General features: G+C 39.8%; 1 protein-coding gene across 6 annotated transcripts in view; it reads left to right on the top strand.

Annotated features, from left to right (window-relative positions):
• Positions 1–27,660, top strand: part of Stxbp4 (syntaxin binding protein 4) — a 150,550-nt gene that overhangs the window by 54,818 nt on the left and 68,072 nt on the right. For 5 of the 6 annotated variants that reach the window (XM_052759827.1, XM_052759831.1, XM_052759829.1 and 2 more), the window contains 3 exons: positions 803–892; positions 4,420–4,485; positions 25,268–25,444. In XM_052759827.1, the coding sequence (XP_052615787.1) occupies positions 803–892; positions 4,420–4,485; positions 25,268–25,444 (333 nt within the window). Of the gene's footprint in view, positions 1–802; positions 893–4,419; positions 4,486–6,095; positions 9,232–25,267; positions 25,445–27,660 lie in introns of those variants that run through there. The other variant, XM_052759832.1, reaches the window with a different exon arrangement.

Raw genomic sequence — 27,660 nt, forward strand, 5'->3', positions numbered from 1 at the left:
TGGATGGATAGAAAGGAAGGAAGGAAGGATGGATGGATGGATGGGTGGGTGGGTGGATGGAAGGGAGGGTGGATGGATGGATGGGTAGATGGGTAGGTGGAAGGATGGATGGTGCTTTAGAGAATGCAAGTTAAAGATCCTGACAGGTACAAACAATCAAAGCTATTTGAAACATCTGCACAGTAGGAGAGGGACTTGAAAGGTTTCTGAAGAGTCATAATTTAAGCATAACGGTGATTTGGGCCACTTAGTTTACAGATGAAAGGGGGCCATCCCACTCCTCTCCTAGTAAAGGTGTAGGACTAAAAACCCACTAGACCGAATGTGGAATATTCCAGAAAGCAGTGAGACAGTGGCTAGCTCTCCAGGAGAGAGCATTTCAAGACAGCTTGGGTCTGGAGATGGTGTAGTGGTTGAGAGCACTGAGTTCAGTTCTCAGTACAGACATGGGGTGCCTGTAACTCCAGTTCCCCAGGATCCAGTGCCGTCCTCTGGCCTCCATAGGCACTGCACACATGTGCTACATACACACAGCCACAAACACATACACATAAAATAAGAATATACATATTTAAAACATAAATGCATATCTCTTAGTCATATAAATTCTAAGTAACAATAGTATAAGGTAAAGCTTAAGAGAGAAATCACCCCATACGTTAGTTTCCTTTTACCTAATCAGACAACCCCAAAGTAAAACCTGAGTTTTGTCATGGAGCAAAAGTTTGAGGGTAGTGAAAAAGGACTTTCAGTTTTCAAGGTTAGCCCCTGATACCTAACTTCTGTATTTTAATGTTGACAGCTTCTTCCCTGTGATTCTCTAGAAGCCGATGAGCTGGGAAAACTTAAACAAGAAAGGGATGCTGCTCGGGAAGAAGTGAACGCACTGAAGGTACTCGCCTCTTCAGCTTCCTCACTTTTCCTTTGAAAAAGATGTGATCCCGTACTGGATTCGGGAGGATTGAGGCTCATTTTGTTTTTAATTAAAGTACGTTAGTACCAAATAGGATCAAATCGCTTGTTTAATTGTCTTTAGAGAGCTTTCTGATGGTTCCCACTCACTTTTTTTTTCCCACTTTGTGATACGCGCATAAGATCCGATGTGCACGGTAGTTTTCCTCTCATGTCTGATCCGGCTCTTCTTCCTCCTTCTCTTCTCTCATGTTGGTGGCAACAGCAGATGTAGCTGAGGAGCCAACTAAGCAAGCTGTGACAATTTTGAATCCTCTGATGTTTGTAGGAAATATATTTTTTTTCCAGGTGCAGGGCCATGTCTGAGGGATGATGTGTTTTGCTAATGCAATTTGAAAATGAAGGCACTGTGTTTTCAGAACAAATCACATATGCTCCAAATACACGATAACATTTTGATTCACTCTCTGTAGTGGCATTCTGTTCTTAATGGAATATTGGGTCTAAGTTAGATCCTGACTTTTACAGGAAGTCATTATATGTTCCAAGGAAAGCAACAAAATTTAAATTATTTTTAATAGGTGATGACCTCTAGGTATTTAATTTAGTTTCATGTGACATAAATTCTTTATTCAAAAAAGAAGCACCATTTTCTTTCTTCTGTTGTTTTATAATGCCAGTCTTTAGAGAAAGCCAACATTAAAAATTTTTTAGCATATCTTCTCAGAGAGTTTCTGAAGATAGCCCAGCCAAATCACATTTTTAAAAATAAACATATATGTGCAGGGGTCAGAGACACATGGGAACTTCTGTACCATTCTCTACCTTTCACTATAACCCTAAAACTGCTCCAAAAAGTGAATTCTTTAAACAATTATAAAGAAGTGGATGTGTGTTAACTTACGCATAGATTAGTTCTTATAGAGCCACGTTATTACAGCTCGGCTTCTGTTTCTCCCGTGCTTCAAGATGAATCATAGCAGCTTCTACCACGGCTCTCCCTTGGTAGAGACCCCCTACACCAGCTATTCATATTACAGTGTTTTTAGCCAGTTCTCTGTTAATGGATGTTTAGGTTATCTCTAGTTTTCCATAATCAAAACTAACTCCAGGGACTGGAAAGATGGCTTAACAGTTATGAGAACTTTCTCCTAGTCCAGAGGACCCGAGTTAGGTTCACAGCATCCATATCAAATGACTTACAGCTTCCTATAACTCCAGCTCCAGGGGATCCAACACCATCTTCTGGCCTCCAAGGACACCCACACATATGTGACATATACACAGTAGATACACACACATGAAAATGAGAAAAAAGTAAGTCTGTAATAATAATAATAATAATTATGTTTTTAGTAACTTTGTAGATGTGTGGGTGGGCAGCTGTGAAAGTTCACAGTAAATCTGTGAAAATGGAATTGCAATATTAAAGAATACCAGTGTAAAACATTCTGTATATTTCTCCCAATTTCCTTTCATAAGGTTTTAGTAATTTGTATTCCTTTAGTAAAATGAACTTCCTGCAACTGTGGTTATATTTCATAACTCTGAAATCCCTCCCTTTCCACGAGTTGGTGTATCTGTATGGAAATACAGAATTCATTTTTTAAATCATTAGTTTCTTCTTACTCTCTTCAGACAGCCCTATAGTGTTGGTCATGTTGATAAGACAGAATTTTCTATGTGAATCATCTTTACACAAACAAAATCCACAGATGCCAGAGGTTTCAGGGGTTCTTGGATATTTTTCATTTCCCTAAATTTTATCACTGTTAGATTTAATGATATATTTTGAGTTTTATTTTAATGTCAATATTAATTGCTAGAATTTTAATTTGAAAGTGTGTGAGCCAAACTGATGTAACATTTAGACAGGGTCCCCACGAGGAGCCATTCAATCAAGATCACCTTTCAAGTTCATGAACTGTAATTGAGCATATTTTAATGTTACAAACCCTGGAGTCCCAAAATAAAACAGACTCTGTTTTAAGTTTCCTCTGCATTAAATCTTTTCTCTGAGACCCATTTTCTTCTAAAGTTTTATAAGGGCTGAAGGGCTGTCTCAGTCATTAAGAGTGCCTGTTGTTCATACAGAGAATCTAGGTTCTATTCCCAGCACCCACTTGATGGTTCACAACCAACCATAACCCCAGTTCCAGGGGATCCTATGCTCTCTTTGACCTCTGTGGGCACCAAGCACACATGTGGTACACATACATACATTCAGGCCAAACACGTATGCACATAAAATAAAATGGATAAATTTAATTTCAAAGTAGTATATCAAGCAATAAATATTTTACTTGAGATAATGTTTATATTTTCAGTTATTATACCTGTTGTGCTACAGGTGTGTACACACACACAGGAATATGCACACTTGGACACAGAGCAGCAGAGCTTGTTAAATGAGGATCATAGAGCAGAAATGGTCCACTCCCACTCATCATCATCCTCTGACAGCTCTAGTCTCTGTGTCTCTCTTGAGGTACAAATAGGCCATGGCTAATTTTTATTTTGCAGAAGTGATGCGTCATAGTGTTATGGGAACTTTTTAACCCAAAGCCTTTCACAGAATTCAGACCGCTCCTGCTTTTCAGAGAAGAGTGGAAATGTAGGTGCATTTCCCATCAACAGGTGCAAAGGAAAACAGAGCAGAGCACCAAGAGGGAAGGTGGCTTGAGAGCGTGAAGCCACACAAGGCCCCAGGCTCTCGCTGCTGACCTGTGGCAGCCATTAGACTGCTCAGTCAGACTCGCCTTCACTTGCCTTTATTTCCCTCCTAGACCAGAGCAGGCTGAGTTATCCAGAGGTCAGGTTTTGCATCTTCTAAACATGGTGATGTTGCCACGAATCTTCACCACGCTATTTAAGGTCCAAGTAGCCTGTTCACATTTTCAGGAAGCTGGCTCCTGAGTCACTAAGCATTTCTGACTAGACCACTCAGCAAGGTGGGACATCTCAGAGTACATGCTTAATTTAATTTTAGGTTCAAAAATAGTAATATTTTACTGTTATGTTGTAGACAACTATGTATTTCATATTTTGGCATAATAGTTGTATCCTTTTTGTGAGTTAATTGTTTGAAAATGGGCTAAAATTACATTAGGAAACTAAGAGTCGACCCAGTCTTTCTTTGATATGATTAGAAGCTTTTTTTTAATGCCCAATTCAGAATAACAAGGCCTTTTGTTTGGTAGCTCTTTGGTAATAATAGCTGTCACTCAAAATTTAGTTGCTGTTTACCCATTTCAATCCTGACTGATTTCTTTTGGATCTCAGAATTTGACATCATATAACATTAAGGTAATAAAGAATGTTTTCACCACAATTGTACTTAGATAGCTAAGTACTAGAGAATGATATGTGAAACCAGAAAATGAGCAGGAATTGCATTAGGAGATGTTAGCAATTTGATGTTTGAGGAATAAACTTTGAAACAGAGGACTAAAAATCATACTTGATGTCACGATGACATGCTATTAATTCAGTGGTTTTTAAACACAGGAGAAATTACTTGAATCAGAAAAACATAGGAAAGAGCTAACAGAAGAACTCCAGAATGTGAAACAGGTAAGTCCGTGTGGGGGTAGGGTGTGTGGGGGGGATTGGGGGTGCGTGAGGGTGGGTGCATGGGTCTACCCAAATTTTAAAGTGGTAGTGCTTCATCATATCTGAGAATCTGCTGCTGCAAACGACCCAGGAGAAAACTGGAGAACTCTTAAAAAATGAGCCTTTGGAGTTTATACTCACTAGAGTCCTGCTCTGTTACTTAAACAGGTTTTAAAACTCTGAAATGGCTTCCATGAACCAAAATGACCAGCCCCGTTGCTTTCCTGTCCTTTCATTTCCCTTTTCTTTCTGTTCTCCCTTTCTTTCTTTTGTCATTTGTACTTCAAGATTTTATTAAAGAAAAACAAAACAAGCACTCCTCCCCAAAACTGCCCACAGAGCATTGTTACAGTTAGTTGTTAATAGTAAGTGATGAAGAATTTGCTTTCACGGTCCATAGTCTTCACCAAATTGGAAACAGATTAGAACAAGACAGCTAGAAATATGAAAAAGTAGAAGCACAAACAGTGAATCCACCCAGAATGTTAATACTCTGAGTAAGTGTTGCTAGAACCCTGTTAGAGCCCTGCAGTGGTTGCTTGCTTCTGAATCCCTCTCACACTGCCCTCATAGAAAGCGTTAAATTGGCCAAGAAAACAACCTGAGCCACACTTGACTCCTATCCTCAATATGGCCATGGCAGAGACCAGAAGAAACCTCTAAAAGTACATATAAGGAGAGTAAATTATTTTCAAAGTAAGTCCTGAAGCTGGCCTGCCACTCAAACCAAGGCTACCTAGAACAGAGAGGCATTAAGGACTCTGAAAGGAGTAGGGAGAAACAAGAATCCATGAAATAGAAGTGAAATCAGCCCCAGAAAGAGAAGGTGTAGTAATCAATGCCCAAATCCCAGACATCTGACAGGATTTGATGGCTCTTAGCCTGGATTCAGAAGAGTGTGCCCCCCAGAAGTAGCAGCCACTGAGAGTCATAGCTTCTGGGGAAGAATCAGGTGAATTAGTTAACAGAATACTGTGGGACCACACAGTTACACAAAAGAAAACCCCAAGAGGAAAGAAAATAAAGGATCTTACAGAAAGAGAAGACATCTCAATCTGCCCACTTCTCACCCTGGGACCATCAGTAATATGACCCATAATGCACCTACACAGAAGAGGGTGCTCTTGACCTAAGACCTTTCTATGAAATAATTTTTTAAGCCAAAAAAAAAATCAACATCATTACCAAACTGCACAAGTTTGTGTGAATTAAAGTTTCAGTCCTGGTAAAATGTGCACAGCAATTGAATAAGAAAATGGTAGACAGCTGTAACTTAACATCCCACATTCAGCCAAACAAGTATTTGGAGCTAAGAGAAATAGGCCTTAAATCTGAAATTTAAAAAGAAGAAGACAAGACTAGGGCCAGTGAGGTGGCTCCCGGAGTCAAGGTGCTTGCTGCCAGGCCTGACAGTTGTGAAAATTTAGTAAAGAAATAGAAATGAAAATTAAATTTCCAAGATTTATATTCAAGTGCACTGGAAACATGACAATAAATTGTAGAATTTCTTGGAGAAACCAGTCAGAACAAGAAAACGCTAAAATTGAGAATTATCCAACCAAACTTTCCAGAATTAGAAAAGCTGCATCAAATGAGCAGCCTCTCGGAGGGTCCAGAACCTCCCACCACCACCATATGTACACGCCCAGAAAGATGATGGATTTCGGGGCCCAGAAGTAAGTTCAGTTACTCCTGGAGCCACTTCACAAAGTAGGAAGTGCTGGAGTTGACAGAGCCACACCATGAGGAGCTGCCTGACAAGGACTTCTGTGCCTGCGTCTGGATGAACCAGGACACCAAAGCATTAATCATAGTCGTAAATGATGCACCGTGGAATAATGATAACTCACAAGCCCGTACCATGTATAATTAGATTAGCTAATGGATGGGGAAAGAGCAGCACTGTGGCTCATGGTGATTGTGGAGTGCAGACGGGAAACAGCAGCAACACTGCTAGAATTGGAAAGAAGCATTTTGAATGTTTTAGTAAGGATTGAATTAGGGACAAATTAAGATGCTAAATTTAGGAGGAAATTTTAATGAACAAGATATCTACATAGTTATGTGGTTTAAAAGTAACTCTCCAAACCACTGCTAATTATAAGGGAGAAATAGTAATTATGCAGTGGAAAATTGAGAAAACAGTTTGATGCTAAAAGTTGTCCTCACCAATGAAGAAGTCATTGTCACTCCAAATGTGATACCCTGAAAAGGACACAGTGTCACCTGTGTGCTATTCTGACTGAAAGTGTGTAGCCTAAGTCTAACCTTAGGGGACATCTGGGTGTGTGTGTGTGTGTGTGTGTGTGTGTGTGTGTGTGTGTGTGTGTGTGTGTGTGAGTGTGTGTGTGTTATTCTTCAGAACCACTCACCCTAAACTGATACAATGCTGGACATTAAGAGGAGTTAAGAAGCAGGAAATCTAAAATGCCTGACCCAAGGCTGGATCCTGTACTGGGTGTGGGGAATAATGAAGGACATTACTGAGTGATTTGACCAATGTGGAATGCAGAAGGTAGAGCAGATTGATAAAAATATTGACTAGAATTTAAAACTCCTAAATGAACTATAGTTACATATCTTTATTAGGAATACTGTTGTACTTAAGGGGAAAGGGCTATGATATATGTAATTTACTCTACATGGTTAAGTAACCATATGCATGCATGCATGTTACATACACATACATATACATGCTGAATATAGGGGAGGTTGAAAACGTAATGTTTTTGCAACAGCTTCTAAATATCCATGCTTTATAAGAATACCTTGTATCTCATTCATCAACATGTTGGCCAAAGGCTAAATCTGGTATGTTTGGGAAATCTGGGTGGAGAATATAAGAAAATTCTTCTTCTTCCTCTTTATTTTTCTTTGTTTTATTTATTTATTTTATGTGTATGAATGTTGGCCTGCGTGTACATATTACACCACATGCATGCCTGTTGTCCAAGGTCAGAAGAACCCATGGATCCAATGGATCTGAAGTTATAGATGGTTGTGAGCCACCATGTGGGTGGTGGAAACCAAACCTGGGTCCTCTGCAAGAGCAGCAAATGTCCTTAACCAGAGACATCTTTCCAGAATAATGCTATTCTTAGACCTATAAAAAAAATTATTATTTATTTTTTTGTTTAAACTTTTTTCATTTTACATACCAAACACTGTTCCCCCTCCCTCCCCTTCTCCTGTGCCCCCCATCTCCCCCAATCCCACCCCCCATTCACTCCTCAAAGGGGTATAAGGCCTCCCTTGGGTAGTCAGCACAGGCTGGCATACCAAGTTGGGGCAGGACTAAGCCCCTCCAATATTAAATCCTCTATAGTTCAGCAAGTTTTCAGACTTTTGTTTTGAGATAGCCATACCCTGTAACCTGGGTCAGCCTCAAACTAATGACAGTTCTCCTGCCTCAGCCTCCTAAGTGATAGAATTACAGTTTAAACAGTCTTTTTTGTTGTTTTAGTCTTTAATTAAAGTGTATATGTGCGTGCGCACCTGCATGCACATGCACACACACATACATGGTGCCTGAGCGCATATGGAGGTCACAGGACAACTTTAGAGAATTAATTCTTTTCATCCTGCCTTTGGGTTCTGGGAATGGACTGGCTCATCAGGCGTGGCCATGGACATCTTTACCTTCCTAGCACCTAATTGGTCCCTGACCCTTATTTTATGATCTATTTGATGTTATGCCTTTTAAGTTTTTTTTACTTCTATGTCTTCAGTACCTGTACCTTCAGTATGCTTTACATCTCAGTGTTTCTTTGTGTTCTGAAAGTGGGATTTATGAATCTTCCTAGTTAAATTTTATGTGTAAAATAAATTAAGGGATGTTCTCACTACATTTAATTAAAACTTTCTGTTTTCCTAAGTTCTTGGGGTGCATTAACTGTTGATTACCAACTATGTTTGATGTAATGGTTACATTAAAGCTGACAGAAGACACAAATCTGAGAAAGGGAGGAAGGAAAGGAGCCTGCAGATGTACTGTCTTTTCCCCGCAATACCTACCCTTTCCACATAAGGCCTTCCTGTATTTATTTCTCTGAAATGATTATTTTCCATTATACAAAAAAAATCAAATATATCAATAAATTATCTGTATCAGAACTTAATTTGAATAAACAGGGAAATGAAACGAGATAGATGAAAGTGTGAAGAGATTCTTACTCTTCTATGATGGGTGAATGTGCAGAAGCACAGGTGTAGGAGATGAGGGGCTACTGAACGAGTGTGAGTATTAGACCATGTAGGCTTGTACCCCCATCCTTCCTCATGTTAGCAGGTCACCTCCAGCAAGTTACTTTGCCTTCCTACGCCTGTGTTTGATAATAGGATCCGTCCCAAGAATGTCAGAATTGAGTTAGAGTAAATCCATACAGTGTGCTGTATACCACCCATAGTAAACACTCAAGTATTAACATGACTATTAGAAGTCATAGAAGGAATGTTAAAAGATGACTGCAATTTGTTTTAGCCATTTAATTTAGAGGGTAAATGAAATTCTAGCTGAGGGATTAGAGAACTTCTCATAGATGGGTAGGGTATAAGCTGGGCTTATAACAGTGTGAACATTCTTTCATAGCAGGGAGAAACATGTCTGTAGGGCCAGAGGCCATTTTTGTGTTTTTAAATTTTCACTGTGTTTGTATCTTTGTGTCTGATAAAGTAATAATAAAGTCAACCTGTAATTTATCCCGAGAACTTCAGAGTTTAATGTGTTAACTTTGTCAGCTGATCCTTGGAAAACAGCAGTGAAGTATTCTTGTAACATCATCATCATAGTTACTAAATAGAAACATGGAGATAAAGAGGACAGGAAATGACATTTAAGTTGAAATTTTGAGACCAAAGCACATAGGAAGTTGACTATTAACCTACAGGTTCAACAATCACCTGCCCCCAATGGTATTTGACAAATGAGAATAATGTGCATTTTCCTCCACCCTTAATCTGATCATTTCTTTTCACTCCACATCCAACTTATTGTCCTTACAAAATTTGAGGTCAGCTGAATGATTTTAACTGAATGAATGTAATTACAGTGTTTACCACTCTTTAGCATTGCCCTCTCTGTTCCAAGCCCATCTTCCTGGTATTGTCAGCTTCTTTCCATATCATACTTCTACCCTTGCCCCACCCCTCAATAGTCCAGATTGAACACTTAACTATAAATATTCTTTTAAAAACTTAAGAGAAAACTGTAGGTTTAGGGTGAAAGGGCCAGCCAAAGAAACATACTCTGGCCCTGAAACCAGAGCCAATGAAAGAAACACACTTGGCCCTGAAACCAGAGCCAGTGAAAGAAACACACCCTGTCCCTGAAACCAGAGCCAAAAGGCTAAAACGGGCCAGTGAAAGAAACCCATCCCAGCAATGAAACCAGAGCCAAAGAAACCTACTCTGCCTCTGACCAACTCAACACCAAAACCAACCAATCCCAGAGCAGGAAAACGAACCAATCTCTGAGCACGAAATCCAGCCACTCTCTGAGCTTGTCCAAGTTCAGGGATTGAAATCTGACCAGTTCCCACCCTGCAAATCTTCACCCTGGAGAAGCTCTGCTCCTGAGAAGCCCTGTATAAGTAAGCCCTCTGCCTGCTCAGTTGGCCCCTGCCGTTTTCTACCCTGGCGGAGGCAGCCACTCTCCTGGATTCTTCCCTCTCAATAAATCTCTGTGAGGTTTGAGTGAAGACCTTCTTTTGCCCAAATGGAATGGAGCAGGGAAGTAACAGCTTTCCCTGGAGCCAGAGCATAAAGGAACAGAACTGCAGTAACTTCACTGGGAAAACCTTCCCCTAGCAGGGCAGAGTTGTTAACATTGGGGAAGCCTTTCCCTAGAGCAGGGCAGTGAGCTCCTTCGCTTGAGGTGACTTCGTGGTACTCCTTCGCGCCTGACTGCCAGGATCCCTTCCCATCTGATCAGCAGTGTTTACAGTAGGATTTACTGTCATATCTAGTAAAAGCCAAAAATCCAAAGCTGACAAGGTGGCCAACGGGATCTGCCATCTTGCCCCAACTGACTCCTCTCACGCTCTCCTCACCTCCACCCCGCTGTGGTTCTCCATCCCTTCTCTTCCGCTTTCGCCAGCCCCCTGGTCTTCTGTACCACCACCTACATGGTGGATGGGAGGATTTTGAGTAGTGCTAATCTCTTTTGCTCATCCTTTACAATGTGCTTGTTAGGTTTTCCTCCTTAGCTTTATCTCCTGAGTAGAGAGTATTTCTTGGGGACAGCTACCTCTGATTTCAGCAGCAGCTGCCACAGACTAGATACTCCTATGTTTGGGAAAGTGAGGAAGGGAAGAAGGAAAAAAATGAGAGATTAACTTAACATCAGATTAGGAAGTAACTGAGAGCAAATGAAAGACTTGTAAAAGTCTAATTTAACACTGTCCAATAGAAATATAAAAGCCACTTACAGACAGTTAAATTGTACTAGCAGAAAGAAACAATAAAATTGCATATATTTAATCTGTTACATATAAAATATTTTGGCATGCAACAATGTTAAAAATTTTTTAATGAGATACTTCATATTTTTTGCACTGTATCTTTACAATAGTATTTTCACTTTTAGAACATCTTTATAATATTAAATTTTGATTGGAAATACTGGACCTGTGTTTTAATAAAACTTATGTAAAAACATAGATTTGTGTGCTCAAATTTTTCTAAGCTTACTTTAAAAGTTTCGTATAACTGAATTAAATCCCAAAGTTTTAATATTTGTATCCATGTTCACATAATTAAGTTTTTTATAATAATTTATCTTTTCATAACTACATCTGCTTAAGAATATTGTGTAATTCTTTTCAACTCAGTAATATAACTTCATTTTCCAGGAAATGACATACATTGGTCATAGCTCTAAACAGTATCAGCTGCAAAACATATTTTAAGATCATATTAGTTTTGTAGCCAATTGATATAATATCTATCAGTAACTAGGATTTACCTGTCGATACATATGAGGAAAAGTAATTATAAAGTAATTATAATTGTTGGTTATTATTACAAATTTCAGTGGCAGTTTAAGTTCTGACTGTTTCATACTTCAGAATTCAGATCTCCCATTTGTAAGAGTTTCATGTGAATTAGTTCATTCATATGCAGTGTGATATTGATGAGAAAAATGTAAATTGTACTGCCTTTTTTGTTGTTGTTGTTGATGATGATTACTAGATAATGGGACTAAAACTGTGCCCACAGCAGTTTTACACAATGAGCACCAGAAAGCTAAGCACAAGTTTGTGGGGTATTTACCATATGTATCTTTCTCATGGTGTAATAAAATAATAAAACGCTTGTTTAAAAACATCAATAAATTCAATGTCTTGCTCTAACAAAGCTGGAATACCATCTGCTGGAATAACAACTTGTTTTTCATTATCTAGCTGAAATATTTCTTTAAAATATCTATTCTAAACATTTTGAGGTTTTTTTTCTCAGCTAAAAATTAACATTTCATCAAAACTTTGAAAGTTCTTTGAGATAAATGTTCTTGAAATCTCAGTCCGCTGTTTTCTCTTTTGTTACATCATATACCTGAAACTATAGAAAAGTAATTGGTTTACATATTTTAGTTCTGCAGATCACTAGTATTGTTAGAAAGTTTCTAGGGTATGTGGGAATTTGTGACTTAATTAAAGACCTATATATTTACAAAGTACCTTTTCTGTCCTTATCATAACTGAAATTACCAGCTTAATTTAAAAAAAAAATGGTTTCCTTTGTTTCATAAACCAAATAGGTTCTCCCGCTGCCAGGGTTACAAATGTGGAGCATTTCCTTCTGAGTTAACGGTGAATCCCATTCGTTCTTTGCTGGTTATTAAAAGAAGACTTTCTAGCAAATTCATGGTGCGCTTACAAAAAATATGTTTCTCTATTGCTCAGTGTTTATATATTGAAAAAATATTGTATTCCAAATATCTTTGTAAAATCTTCATGCTCAGTCTCTTTTTCTGTCCTGGTCATATTGCTAGTCAGTTTATTCTTCATCAGTAGAATATCCTAATTGTATTCTTCTTAATATTTTGATGTATTCTTTGACAGTATCCTACATGTGTGTAATGTATTGTGATCATTTTCACCCCTAACTCCCACTCCGTCTCTCCCCTTACCCTTTATACTTCCCCATCCCACCTTAATGTCCTCTCTCTCTCTTTTTATAACCTTCTGAGTCCAATTAGTGATGCCTGCATGCTTGGTGGTTAATGGAGTCCTCCAACTGCACCCCTGAAGAGTAGTGACTCTACCTCCCTCAGCAGCCATCAGTTGGGAATAGCCCCTTAGCTAGGATAGTGCCTTGTGAGCCCCTCCCCCACGCATGCCAGAATGCTGGCGACCTTGGGTAACTGTAGCTGCTGGGAGTTCCTGAGGGCAGTGGCCATGTCATGTTCTGAAGACAGCATGTCACAGCACTTTCCCATCCTTCAGCTCTGACAGTCGCCATGCTCTGCCTGGTCAGCAGATGTTCCCGGAGCCTTGAAGGGGTTAATAGAGATGTTCTCTTTAGGACTGAGCACTCAGCGGTCACTTAGTCTCAGCTCTGGGGTCAGATAGAAAACTGTACAATGACTGCTGCTCACCGGGAAAAGAAGATTCTCTAACCAGGGATGAAAGCAGGCACTAATCTGTGCATTGAAACAAATATTTAGTAGGCATTTTGATACCGTGTCCGTTTAACAGAACATTAGTACATTAGTAAGTTCCCTCTTAAGGCTATGGTCTCCCCAGCCATGTTTTTTTTGTTTGTTTGTTTGTTTTACCAAAGTTACATGAATTCTTCCTGTACAGTGGGCCTCACATCCGGTCAGAAAGTGGGTAGCTGTGCCCCTAACCGACATGCTGTTCTTGTACCAGTAGACACACACTGTCCGGAAGGTGGGTATGGTGGCATACAGGGTCCACTACTGGAGAAGTCCACTGATGCTTTTCTCCCTCAATCGCCTACATAGCACCTCTCAGCACTATGGAAGCTAGCCAGCAGGAACTTTCTAGGTCAGCTCAGCTTGGTTTCTCTGTGTCCTGCAACCAAAGTATGTTATGTCTTCAGCAATAGCATCTTACAAACTAGTTATGGTAGGGAAGCAGGACCAATGGCAATAGCATGTGGTGTTTGAGGGGCAGGGAGCCCTGGGGTCTTGCTGACCACTAATTCATGGGGGAAGTCCCTTTATTAACTCATTTCGAGACTGTATCTTGTACAATGATGAACCAGTCCTAAAAGCATCGTGGTTTCTCCTTTCAAAAGGTCTTTAGCTGTTTTAAATTACGGAAGCTGATTTACCTTTAGTGTAATGACCTAAAAAGAAATCAGCGAGTAACTAAAGGGAAGAGAGGGATAGTGGGCAAAAGGCAGAGAAAGAAAAAAATAAAAGAACAAGCTTTAGATATTGGCGTCCTTTTTCACTGAAAGGGTCTGGCCCTTTGTTTTTCTTCAACCAGGGATCACCATGACACTTCATACTCTTGGTTCTGTAATGAATTGACTGTACTGGTTTCTGAAACCTGTCCTTTTTTTTTTTTTTTTTTTTTTTTTTAGACTTCATGCCCTACAGAGTAGCCCAGCCCTGCTGTTTAAATTATAAGGACAGTTTCCCATGAAGTTATACTTGTCACTTTTTTTGTCTTCAAGTTCTAACAACTTCTAACAGGCATGAGCCAGCCAGTCCTGTAGCATCTTCCTTTGATCAACAACTTTCTAATACCCACCCTCACACTCAAGTTGTTTTTAAATGTCCTTCCAAGGTAGTGTTATGACCTCGGGCAACATGAATTGGTGAATACTCCAAAGCCAAAATACTTGGCCTGTCTGAACCGGTCGGTCTTTGCCCTGATGGAACACGGGAAGTTGTTTATTGGCAGCTTCACTAGGAGCAGATACCTGGTCCACTTGTAGCTGTCTCACCTGCGCAGAGTTTGGGCCAACGGCTTCAGAGGGGCAGGAAATAGGAGGGTGAGTCAGTTCAGGGTTCTCCAGCATGGACTTGTCCACAGCACACGCTGCTGGCAGCTCTCTCTGGGTGTGTGGATGAGGCAAGACTGACAACTTTGAAAACAAGTTACCCATCTCTAAAACGAGCGTGGTCCCAGTTCCACACTTCTCAGGAGTGTTTCCTTGTGGCTCTAAGGAGACAATGACACCTCTGATTTTCATATCTGGGTGACCTCTAGATACTGCCTTAGCTTTTGGTAATTTGAACTTTTATTAGTTTTCTATAGCAGTACTAGTAGTTATTCTAAAGTACCATCTCATCATTGGAGAGAATACATAAGAAAAATACAGACGTTCATTGTATCAATCCTTTCTCTTCCAAAAACATGCTATATTAAAATGTTCCTCCTCTTAGACTGATAACTTCTGCTTCCCTCTAAAGACCTTCTACAGAGAGATGCCTCGTGCTGCTCTTTTGGGGCCATGGCCACCTCCTTCCTCACACCCTCCTCATACCTGGCAACTGCTAATCTATTGTCCACTCTTCGTTTGTCATTTGGAACCGCTGTACACATGGAACCATATAGCAAGCCGTGTTTCATCATCCATTTTCACTCATCTTAACTTTCTTGGATCCATCTGGAATGTTGCAGCGATCCACAGGCTGCTCTTTTTTGTTGATGAGAGCATTATAAAACTAGTTTTCTCTAAGATGTCGGTGGACTGTTTCAGTGTTGCCTTCCTGGTTGTGATTCTACTGTTAGCATGCAGGATGTGACTACTAGGTGAGATTTATGAACATGAGATCGCTGTGTGGTATTATAATTGTGACTCAGTACTAACCTTAGAAAGGCATTTAAGGCCGGGTGGTGGTGGTGGTGGTGGTGGTGGCGCATGCCTTTAATCCCAGCACTTGGGAGGCAGAGCCAAGAAGATCTCTGTGAGTTCGAGGCCAGCCTGGTGTACAGACGAGATCCAGGAAGGGTACCAAAACTATACAGAGAAACCCTGTCTCAAAAAAAAAAAAAAAGGCATTTATGAGCAAGAAAGTACTCTGAGAACAATTATAAAGCACTTATACCGTTAGGCAACAATGTGATTCAAGAAGCTTATGGAACAAATAAACAAATAAACTTTTTCATCATTAATTCTCTTTTTTTATGATCAGAAAATGACTTCTCTTTTCCCTACCATTAGACTCTGTCCTAGACACTGCCTAAGGTAAGGAAAGCTTACTTGACAAAAGGAGCAGGAGACGTGCTTTCCCAGCGTCCCAGTCATCGTCCTGTTTAGACCTAGTGATTCACTTGAAGTGAATGCAGCACTCCAGGCAAGCTTTAGCAAACTCAAGTGTTGCTATGGCTACGATATGGTTGAAGTATCTCCTCAGTTTCCTGTGTTGGAAGCCCGGTGTTCAGGGCAAAGATACAAACAGGTGATAGAACCATTAAAAACTAGAAAGACCCTTAGGTCATGGGTCATACCCTCGGATGTTCTCATGGGACCATTTCCTCTCCATGCAATTACTCCTCTCACATGCGCCATCTCACTTGTACTTCCACCATAACACCATCCACCATGATGTAACACAGCGAAGTGACCTGTCAGTCATCATCATGCTGTTGGGTGTAGCTTGAGTTTTCCTGCCTGGCCCACAGTCAGGACAAATCTCTCTCACCTGCCAGTCCCACAGCCGCTCAGACCCAACCAAGTAAACACAGAGACTTATATTGGTTACAAACTGTATGGCCATTCCAGGCTTCTTGCTAACTGTTCTTACAGCTTAAATTAATCCATTTCCATTGATCTATACCTTGCCACATGGCTTGTGGCTTACCGGCATCTTCACATGCTGTTTGTCATCATGGCAGCTGGCAGTGTCTCTCTGACTCAGCCTTCCACTTCCCAGCTTTATTCTCCTCCTTGTCCCGCCTATACTTCCTGCCTAGCCAATGGCCAATCAGTGTTTTATTTATTGACCAATCAGCAACACATTTGCCATACAGAACATCCCACAGCAGTTGGGAACTAACTAAACCTTTCTTTACAAATTACCCCACTCAGATAGTTTATAGCAGGAATGACTAATACAAGTGTCTACCTCAGAATTTCCATTACAGAAGATCTTGGTGTCTTAAGGATTCCAAGAGACACTTTTTTTTTTCTGTCTTGTCTGTACTATAAGCTTCTTTTAATTGTTCTGACTTCATTAGAGACCATTTTCAGTATTGGAGGAATTTGGAAGGAAAGTGATGGTATTCTTCATGGAGACCTGCAGTTAATTTGGTTATACCATTACCTGTAGGAGGTTTCCCTGTGGGAAACTGGTGAAGAGAGCATTCCATACAATGCATCTTTTATGGTCTGGCTCTGCAAGGGACCACATGCCATCCTCCAACCCATCACTTTGCGCATGCCTATAGTAACTTGCAAGAGAGAATTGACGGAGTCCTTTTAAATAATTTATTAAATATGGGTTTTATACTAAGGTACCATGAAGGATAAACATACAGCCTTTAGGACTGTAGGGAGAAAAAAGAGTTAAGTAGAGCAAAACCATCACTTTCTAGTGAACTTTTCCTAGTAGGGACCTTGAAGCTGGTGGGTTGTTAGAGACGTATTTGTATACAAAACCAACTGGCCTCCATAATTTTCCTTATTTACCTAAGAACAAACAAATACATACCTCTAAAAATTCATAATCATTTGCTGATGGAGCACCTTTTAGGTTCCACTTTAGACATCTGTGTAGATGCCAAACATTTTTTTTTAAATGTCGGGGCAATATATAATATTTGGACTGACAAACGAGAACATTTGATTCAAGGAGGAAGTAGTGATAAGGTGGCTGGTACTATAAAAGTCTTATCTTGGCAGTTCAGTGTGTGAGAAACACCTTCAGTACTCCTACTGTAGTATGGGACTCATGACATGTTACTAGTGATTTATTCACAAAATATTGAAGAGCTACAAACAAGATTCATCTAGTCTTGGCTGACCCCACATAAGTAAATTATCCTGTTTAAAAATGTACATTGGGAGAGATTGTCTATGCCTGAGTTGGAGAATAACGAGATCTCCATCGTAGTTCTTGAGTGTTAAAGGCAGCACTTGCACTTGGTGATTCACTTGGAGTGAATGCAGCACTCCAGGCAAGCTGTAGCAAACTCAAGTGTTGCCATGGCTACGATATGGTTGCAGTATCTCCTCAGAGTTCCCTATGTTGGAAGCCCGGTGTTCAGAGTAAAGATTTAAATGAGTAATAGAACCATTAAAAAGTGGAAAGATCCTTGGGTCAGAGGGCACACCCTTGGGTGTTCTCATGGGACTCTTTGCTTTCCAGGCCATTACTCCTTCTCACACATGCTCCATCTCACTTGCACTTGCTGATGTGGCAGAAATGACACTCTAATGGTCTCCACAGAGCCTTTGTCTTACTGGCATCTCCTTTCGTGCCTTTTCATCTTCTTCTCTCATATTCTTAAGACCTGCCTCATCCCATTTCTCCATATCAGTATATGAGATCTCTTTATATGGTGGATACCGACTCTTTTTTATCGTTTGCTTTTGGTTTGGTTTGTTTTGGTTTTTTGAGACAGGGTTTCTCTGTGAAGCAGTCCTAGAACTCACTCTTATAGACCAGGTTGGCCTCGAACTTACAGAGATCCGTCTGCCTCTGCCTCCTGAGTGCTGGGATTAAAGGTGTGTGCCACCACCGCTCAGCCTAGATATTGACTCTTATTTCTCCCAACCCCAAGACAAATATTTAACCTGTACAAACATCCCTTCTCTCATTGCACGAACACGAGTGGTTTTGTATTGTCAATTTAATTTTACTATCTTTTTCTTTTTAAAATCTTTGAAGAACTTTAGTCCTGGCCATATATCAGATGCATATTTACCCAGATCCCTATCCTATCTTTATTTAATGCTGAAAGTATTCTTTCAGCATGTAGTAGAAGATGAGAGTATACACTTTTCCCCCAAATGGTTTCCTGTAGCAACCATTTATTGTTTTTTGTGGTATCACCCTTAGTTATAGACTCATTTTTACATAGCCTAAGGTTTGTTTCACCTATTCAGTCTTTACAGTACTTTCTCAATAATTATTTGTTAGGCAAGTGACTATTTTATTTACTTCTTTGGCTAGAATAAGATATTATAATTATTTATATGTGAATTACATCCTTAGGCTGTGTCCTACATTGTGCCCCCCCCTTTCTGAACTTCAAGATCTTAAACAAGATTCTCATTCTTTCTCTCTCTCTCTCTCTCTCTCTCTCTCTCTCTCTCTCTCTCTCTCTCACACACACACACACACACACACACACACACACACACACCAAAAAAAAGTTTAAGAAAATTTGTATTCCAGAGTTAATTTGAAGTGTATGTACTTCTCTTTTAATGACAGAGAGCCTCTTAAGCCCTAAAGTTTGGAAGAATTCTCCATGTTTAATATCTAAAGATGTAGCCACTGAGCTGCATTGTGTCTATAAAAAGAGTTTAAACTCTATGAAAGGCTTTCAGTATTATAAATATTGTCCTTGGACACATTTGTAACTAAATGGGCACATAGATTTTTATTTGTCAACTTTCAGTACACTAAAAAAAAAATACATGTTCAGGGTTAAACCGTCCTGATGTTAAAACATGGTTTAAACTAATTAACATATATAGATAGATAGATAGATAGATAGATAGATAGATAGATAGAGATAGATAGGTATAAAAGATTATCACATGGTGCAACTTATCTGAGTTATGTACATATGTACCTGTCCTTGACTAGGAACTCCTCTTTATGAAGGAGATTGGAAAGTATTTTCTTTGCTGTCCAAAGGCAGAAATAGGTTTTGTACCTCTTAGAGTGGGGTAGCTACAGGTAAAGAAGTTGGCAACCCCTAGGAATGTTAATTAGAGCTAATTATAATATGATTGACCTAATTTTCTTCCAGAAAGTTTAAGCGATTCTTTCTTTGCACAATGAAGATTTTATTTTTTCATATGAACTAACCCCTGTTTTCTGAACTTATAAATTATCCATGTTATACACTTTACAAAAAAAAAAAGAGGTGTTGCTTCACACATTGTAGAATAAGGATTAGGTGGGGTTGGAACAAACCTTTAAGATTTTATCATCCTTAACAGCATTTACTGTATTAATACATGTTGAAAAGGGAATATAAACAAATATTTGTAATTTTAAATCTTTAATGCAAAAATAATATAATTGTCAAACAGTGAAGTATAACATTTCTTTTAACTTTGATATTTGCTTCATTTTATTTAGATTTTATATAATCTCATTTGCTTGATAAATACCATAAAATGATTCTTTTAAATTCTTATGTAGATGTGTATTAGGCATATGTGTGAATCTTTATGTGTGTCATCATGGAAGACAGTTTAATGTACTAAAGCTGGAAGCTCACTTGGATGCTGGTAGTGGAGACTTTGAAATATGGAGAGGGAGGATGTATTTTACTGTGGACCGTATTTGTTACTGAAGCTGGAACCTGACCGATGACTGATAAACTGATCCTTCAGCAATGTGGAGAGCACATTACAATGACAGACACAGGAGGCAAGTCCCTTACGTGAGTTTCATCCCATGCACAAGATGGTAAAAACCCAAATCTGATGTGAGGATACAAAAGGAATTAAGAAATGGCTGCAAACTGCATCATAAAGATTTCACAAGTGTTTAATGGCCGATTAAGTAAGGTGCTACAGTCATTAGACCAGGATTGCCCGTGAAGATAGGAAGAAAGGTGGGGGGCGCAGAGACAGGTAATAAGTTTTCGGTGAGCTGGTCTTGGTCCTACATGCCTCTAGTCCTAGCATTTCGGATGCTGAGGCAGGAATATCGACTCAAGTTTGAGTTTCAAGTCCAGCTTGGGTTACAGAGCAAAAGGGTGTCTCCAAAAGTGTTTTGTGAATTTAGAGTCTTCTCTAAATTCATTCATGTTTATTGGGTGTGTTGTCCATTCATTCATGAATATATCTGCAAAGCACTTTGAGATCATCCTTTCAGACAGCTAAAAAGTAAGTCAGATACACAAATTAAGGAGACTGGCCATAACTTGTTTTTAAACAATTCTCATTCACCAAACAGCCTTCTTCCTGCAGTAAGCCTTAATTTTTTTTTTTTTTTTCCGAAAACTGTAAATGGGACCCAAGACTCAGAAAGGCTTTCCAGTGAGCGAATGTCGGAAGCTGATAAGAGAAGCATTCTCGGGGCTTGGTAGCATAACTTACTGAAGACATATCTCCTTGCAATCTGCTGTTTTCCCCTGTCAGCCACTGACATTTGAAAGATTTACTGATTAGCTTCTAAGTTACAGAGCTTGTAAGTGTTGTGGACTTCTGAGCTAATTGCACGTTTGCAGCAGCAATTAATGCTTCTCCTACTTTAGGGAGCTGGTAGCACTCATACCTAGAGAGAGGATAGTTTCATGTAATTTTTTTTTATCATTAAAAAAGACATGTGCAAATTACATTTCCAGACAGCTAGTATTACCAATTGAGTACTTCAAGAAAGCCCTTACTTAATAAAGTAGCTTGTCAGGCTGTATAATGGCATACATGATATGTACATTTTTTCCTGAAATAGTACAAAGAAACAAAGGAAAAACTGTAACAAGGATGGTAATAGTTTCTTTAACCTTCTCATGAAAGTTATTATGGTCTTCTAATTGTTAGAGCTCACTATATAGATGAACATGCTGAGTCTTAGAGAATTATGTAGGCAGAAAATGAGAGAAAAGGGGATCTCAGATCTAAGATACTGACCTAGCTAGGACCCATCCAAAGAGTATGCTTTTGTACTAAGCAAGTGCTATTGTTTGTCTTGCTGTAGATCATGTTACTTTGTGGGCGAAAATGCTGCATGTGTGAAAACATACAGCACAGTGGCCTTTAGCTAAGGCCTACAAAGATTATCATCAGCTTGAATTATATTTTCAAAGAAGAATTTGGTCTCATCTTTCCTAAAGATTCACTGCAAAGTTGTGGGGGGGGAAAACATTTGTTTAACAAAGAGGCACTGTGAACTGAAGGCATTTTCTCATTATTGCCCCTAGAAAAATTCTGATTGTACTTCATACTTCAGGATTTTCTTCTACTGAGTTCACTTATACTACTTAATATTTAAAAGCATGTTTTAGCTGGGTTTCCTGGCCTGCTGTTATGTCTTTGTTTTTCTTTTAAGATCTACCTTTGTAATCTCAATTTACCTCTAGCTCATACGAAGTATCAGTCAAAGAGCACTGTATTTGTCCTGACTGGGATTGCAGGTTGATGGCGAGGCACTGAGAAAATTCTAGCTCAGATGTTACTGACATAGGAGCCTTTGCAGTTATTTATTAGAAGACAGCCTGGGAGGAAAAGAGAAAATGGATTGTTGTGATCCTCTCTCGCTAAATCCGGCCCACTGCTGTTATCTTTTCTTTCCTGCTTTCTCTGAAAGGCATCATTTCGGTACACTAATCTTTTAAGCAGCCATTCAGTGGGAACTGGGCTAGAACCTTGCTCAGGGGTCACATTCACCAGCCTGACAGTTATACATTTACAAAAGAAATGGTATGAATTTATTCAGCATCAAAACCTCTGCATCTCTTACCACCCAGCCGTATTTCACACCGTATTACCGTCACTGCGCTGCAATAGCTGCATAAATCCCATCCAGATTCTTCATTTAATTAACCAGCGTTCTTTGAGCAAAAATAAAAGTGCTGTTTTTATAGAGGAATAAAAGCTGCACGACGCAAGTGTGAAGAGGGCAGATCGTCAAATTAGTGGTTCTTCACTGCAGCTGGGGTGATTTTCCTGCCCTTCCTCTCTCACTTCAGAGGCTTTTTTTTTGATTGAATAGAAAATGGGGAGCAGTGCAGTGTCCTCAAATGTGTTTGAGAGTCTGTTGTTATAACCACATCCTAAGTTAGTGCAGGGCTGGTGCTGGAGATAACTGGTACCTAGAAATGATTTTTATAACATTTCCTGTAGTTGACCAGATAGTGTGGACTAGCGACCAAGAGCGTAAACTCTATTAACTAAACTGCGTGAGTTCAAATCCCAGGCCTGCCACTAAGCTTTCTGTGCTTTGGTGCCCTGTCTTTGAAATGAGGATAATTCTAGACATACCTTTTACTACCATATGCAGTTAGCTGGCTTGACACATAAAACCTTTAGGACGAGGCTATTATAGTAAACTGTTACCTCCTGTGTGTGCAGCAGCAGTCTGGTGCGAAATTGACCTAGGTATGCCACTAGTAACTTTCCTGGTCACCTGGACTGGACTGACAGGTGCTGTGCATTAGGTACATCCCCCTTTCTCATCCACAGTCTCATGTCCAAAGGCACCCTTCCAGTATAAGACAAGTGCTTTCAGATACAAGGGAATAAAAACTTTGAGTGACAGGTATAGAGGTCTGTTGACTTCTCATACCACTCCATTTTGCACCCAGCTGCCAGGTTTACCTTTTAAAAGTAATTTGATTAATTCATGTGTTTATATATCTCTTCTAAAAGCAAACAAGCCAACAAAAAGCTATCTTCCAATAGCTCCCTCTACCTCAGTCAAAACCCACCTGACATCATTTCTCACATGCCACATTCCTTCTTGCTCATTTGTCCACGTTGATTTATTTGTTTGTTTGTTTTATCTAACACTCCTTACACCATTTATCTACATCACACCTTATGCTCTAGCTTGAGCCAGAAAAGGTGTAGGTATTATTTACCCCTTTATATTGTATTGACATGATATCCCGCAGTTGCCTGTATGACGTAGATGCTAACTTCATGTTGATGACCTAGCCTGTTGCTCTTCTCTTCAACTACTGGAACTCTACTTGCCTCATCTGTCTCCTCTTCTACAGCCACCCTGGTCCACCACAGTTGGCTTTACCTGTTCCCTTCCCCCTCTTCCTGCACCTACCTGTGTCCTTCCATACAGTCTGTTCTTAACTGAACAGTGAAATGCACCCCCTGAAAACTTAAGCCAGTTCATATCACTTCTCTACTCAAAAGCCCTCCGGTAGCCGGGCGGTGGTGGCGCACGCCATTAATCCCAGCACTCGGGAGGCAGAGGCAGGCGGATCTTTGTGAGGCCAGCCTGGGCTACAGAGCGAGATCCAGGAAAGGCGCAAAGCTACACAGAGAAACCCTGTCTCAGAAAAAAAAAAAAAAAAAAAAAAGCCCTCCGGTCACTTCCTACCTTACTCTAAGGGAAGCCAAGCTCCTTCAAATGGCCTACCTCTCCAGCCCATCCTGTCTCCACACTCACTGTTACCTCTGCCCTGATATCTCCCCACTTCCCTATCTTTCCCATACTGCTCACTGCTTCTGCCTCACTGACTGCCTTGATGTTCCCCAAAGATACAAAGATACGAAGCCCGATCCAATCCCAGGACCTCTGCACATGTGCTCCTTTTGCCCAAAAATCTTCTCTTCAGGAAATCATGGCATGGTCCCTTTTGTGGGTCTCTAGTCAATTCTTCTCATGGAGATTATAACTCATGCCTAAGCAACTGTCTGTCTCCCCAAACTAGCATGCAGATTTTGAAGGGTGAGAGTTTTCCATGTATACTGTTCATGCATATTCCAGAGATTGACATATAATAAGCAATTATTGGATGCTGAATGAAAACAGACCCTTAAGAATACCCCACACCCTCTCCTTCCCTCAGTACTTTATGCTCCAACAAAAGCAAATGTTCCATAACAGCTTCAAGAACATCAAAATAGCCATAGTTTAATATTAGCCATAGCAATTGGAGCAGAAAGTTCCATTACAGAGAAGAGAGATTCCTGCACCCTCTAAAGAAGAGTTTTATGCTATAATACTTGCCATGTTAAATTATACAGGTGTCCTAAGGGACTGTGACCTAGCACCAAGGTACATTTTGAGAGAGCAAATGGCTTTTGCCACCCTAACCTTCCAAAGTGGAGAGTATAACTAGTGTTTTTAGCATTTTTGTTTGTTTGTTTTGTTTTATTCTGTCATCCAAAGACAGTAAAGTGATGAAAAAAGATCATTAGTATTGAAGCCAAGCAGACCTGCCTGGGCTCAAAATTTGGTGTCTATATGCATTTGATCAGCTTGTTTATTCTCTGGATCTCTCATGGCTTATGTGTAAATAGTTTTTAATCCATTTCTATGGACATTATTCCAAAAATTGAATGAGCAAAGACAGATGAAGCACACATTGTGTATTTAGTAGTTGTGTCTTGAACATTGTATCCAACAGATAAACAATTAGATATTATGCTACTACCAAAACAAGAAGTAACAGTCTGATGTCCAGGAAGAAAGCTTTGCCTCTGGTGCTCGGTCCACTGTGAAGCCCCGCAGCACTATAAGCCCCTCCCCCAGCATCTGATGAAGCTGCAGGAGCCGTCTGAGAACACCAGCCCCTCCACCTACTTGTTCTTCTGTAGCTTACTCCTTTATCTTTTGAATCAGTTCCTACTCATCTATTTTGGATTTTCAGTTTTCTTTACCTTCCTTCATTTCTCCAAAAGTGATGCTAGGTATGTGATGCTAAAGATTCATACAGAATCTTTATACAGAAAAAAAAAATTATACAAAAAAAAATTTCAGGAAACCAACAAAAGACAGCAGCTAGTTCATATAATGAGATAACATGCTCACTAGTTTTTAGGTGGAAGATAAAGCACAGAGACACGTTAAGCTTTGGAATCATAACTGCCAAAATGAGGAAAATACTTTGTATAGACTGCAGACGTATGTTTTGCGTTTTCTTCACTTGACATTAACTTTTAACTTCCTTAGGAAGCCAAAGCTGTAGCTGAAGAGACACGAGCTCTGCGAAGCCGGATCCATCTTGCTGAAGCTGCACAGAGGCAGGCGCATGGGATGGAAATGGACTATGAAGAAGTGATCCATCTGCTGGAGGCTGAGATCTCAGACTTAAAGGCTCAGCTTGCTGATTATTCTGACCAAAATAAAGTAAGCAAACAGCCCTCTCTAGTTACCATGGTTTCCTTGCCACTGTCGTGTATCCTGTTTTCATTTTCTTTTCATCTGCACGTCTAAACTGGGTCAGTGTTTGTCTTCTATTATTCAATGATAGGACGTTGTGTCGTGAAGAGGGTGGTGTGGAAGTTGTGAGCCTGCCTTTATCCAGAGAGCTTGGAGACGGAAAAGAAAGCACAGGCCCAGAATTAATTGGGTCATTGGTCACCATTGTTCCATTCAGCCATTCAGGCCTGGAACTATTTAACATTTAATTGATGGCACTGGTTTTTTCTTTCTGCTTTTGAGCTTGCTAATTTGTTTTGTGGAGGTGGAAGGAGGCAATTCATGGGATGAGTTTTGTTCTCTGATTAGAGTACTTGGGGCAGTATAGCAGTAGACACATTAATGAATTGTTACACGAGACCCATGATGACTAATGAGAAGAAACCAAGTTTGATTTGTTTTGTTCTGTTTTGTTTCTTTCAGTGTAAGGAGTACTAAACTGGGCTCTTCTAGAAGAGCTCTTAATTGCAAAACATGATACTGAGTACTTTGCAGAAAGCAGCTGAACATCTCTATGTGGAAATTGTCCACAGTATACCATCTTTAGTTATGACTAACCTTCAAAAACCATAGTAGGTGTGTGTGTGTGTGTGTGTGTGTGTGTGTGTGTGTGTGTGTGTGTGTGTGTGTGTGTGGTGTGTGTGACAAAGTATAAACTAGAATGAATTGAAGCAGATATTTTATAGCTTTATAAAAATTCTTCAATTATAAGTAATGAGTGTTTATATCTATAACCCATTCAACCTTCAAGAGAATACAAAACAAATTTGAGCTATTTATGAATATTTGAGCATATAAGGCATATTATGTTCTTTAACCTACCAAATAAAAATGAAACTAGCTTTAGAAAAGAAAATTCTAACAGAAAATATGATATTTTCTTTGCTCGGCTCTAAAGAGCCCTCGTCATTTTTCCAGTATCTCCTCATTTAAACCAGCTCACAGAAGGCTGGAGGACCCACTCAGCACTGAGGAGACCACGAAGGAGCACATAGCACCTGAGAAAGCAGCAACACTTAGGAATTTGTTCATCTGTGTGCATTTTTCAGCAGCTGTGGCTACGCCATGTAAGACAAGTTGCTAAAGGGTCTTATTAATAAAAGCCCAGAGCCAGATGTTGGGGTAAAAACTGAGAGATTAGAAAAGTAGAAAGAAGCCAGCCATGTTCTTACCACTTGGAAATCCTCAGCCAAAGCTACTTCCTGTAAACTCACACCTATATGCCTTTCTGTTCTGCATCCCACTTCCTCACTCCACCCAGTTATACCACTTCCTGTCTGTCTGTACAGACCTCCAGACCTTTATGGTTAACTAGTGTTGGAATTTAAGTCGTGTGCCACCACGCCTGGCTCTGTTCCCAGTGTGGCCTTGAACTCATAGAGATCCAGACAGATCCCTGCCTCCCGAGTGATAGGATTAAAGGTGTGTGTTTAATGTAGTGGCTGGCTTCTTCCTCTGATCCTCAGATAAGCTTTATTAGGGTGCACTATATATTGGGAGACATAATATATCACCACAATGCCATGTAACTTTAATCTAATTATGAGAAGTTATAGAAATTACTAAAATATTAAAAATACTTTTAATAAAATAGTTACTTTTAAAGCAAAAGTTGCCAGTGTTTAATAGTTTCAAATTTTTGCTGTTGTTTTTTGTAGCATTGGAGATTGAAGCAGGACCTCATATGTGTTAGGCAGTGCTCTCTTGTTGAACTCTCGGTGGCCCTGTATTTTGAAGTAATATACTTGTAAGAGGTTTGCATAAAATTATCCAGTGGTTTTGTTAGTTTTTAAAATATTTATCAGCGTTTGTGTGAGGGGATATTTGGAGGTGAGAGGGCATGTGACCCAATGTGCATGTGGAGGCCAGAGACCATGCTGTGGAGTCGTTTCTCTCCACCAGCCTGTATGTAGGTTCCTGGGAACAAACTCCGATCCCCAGGCTCATGCAACAAGCACCATTACCCACTGAGCCAGCCCTCCGGCTCCCAGTGTGGTGTTCTGTTGTATAAAGTTTAGGTTATTACGTTCTCTCTTCTCCTAAGTTGCCTGGCAATATAATCAATTCATGTTCTCCCTCTTTGTAGCTTTATGTGGGATCTCATAACATCCCTTTTAATAAGAGCCTAAACTACCTCTCTAAAA

This window comes from Peromyscus californicus, unplaced genomic scaffold (genome assembly GCF_007827085.1).
Source record: "Peromyscus californicus insignis strain IS unplaced genomic scaffold, ASM782708v3 Scaffold_3__1_contigs__length_106647218, whole genome shotgun sequence".
Lineage (NCBI taxonomy): Eukaryota > Metazoa > Chordata > Mammalia > Rodentia > Cricetidae > Peromyscus > Peromyscus californicus.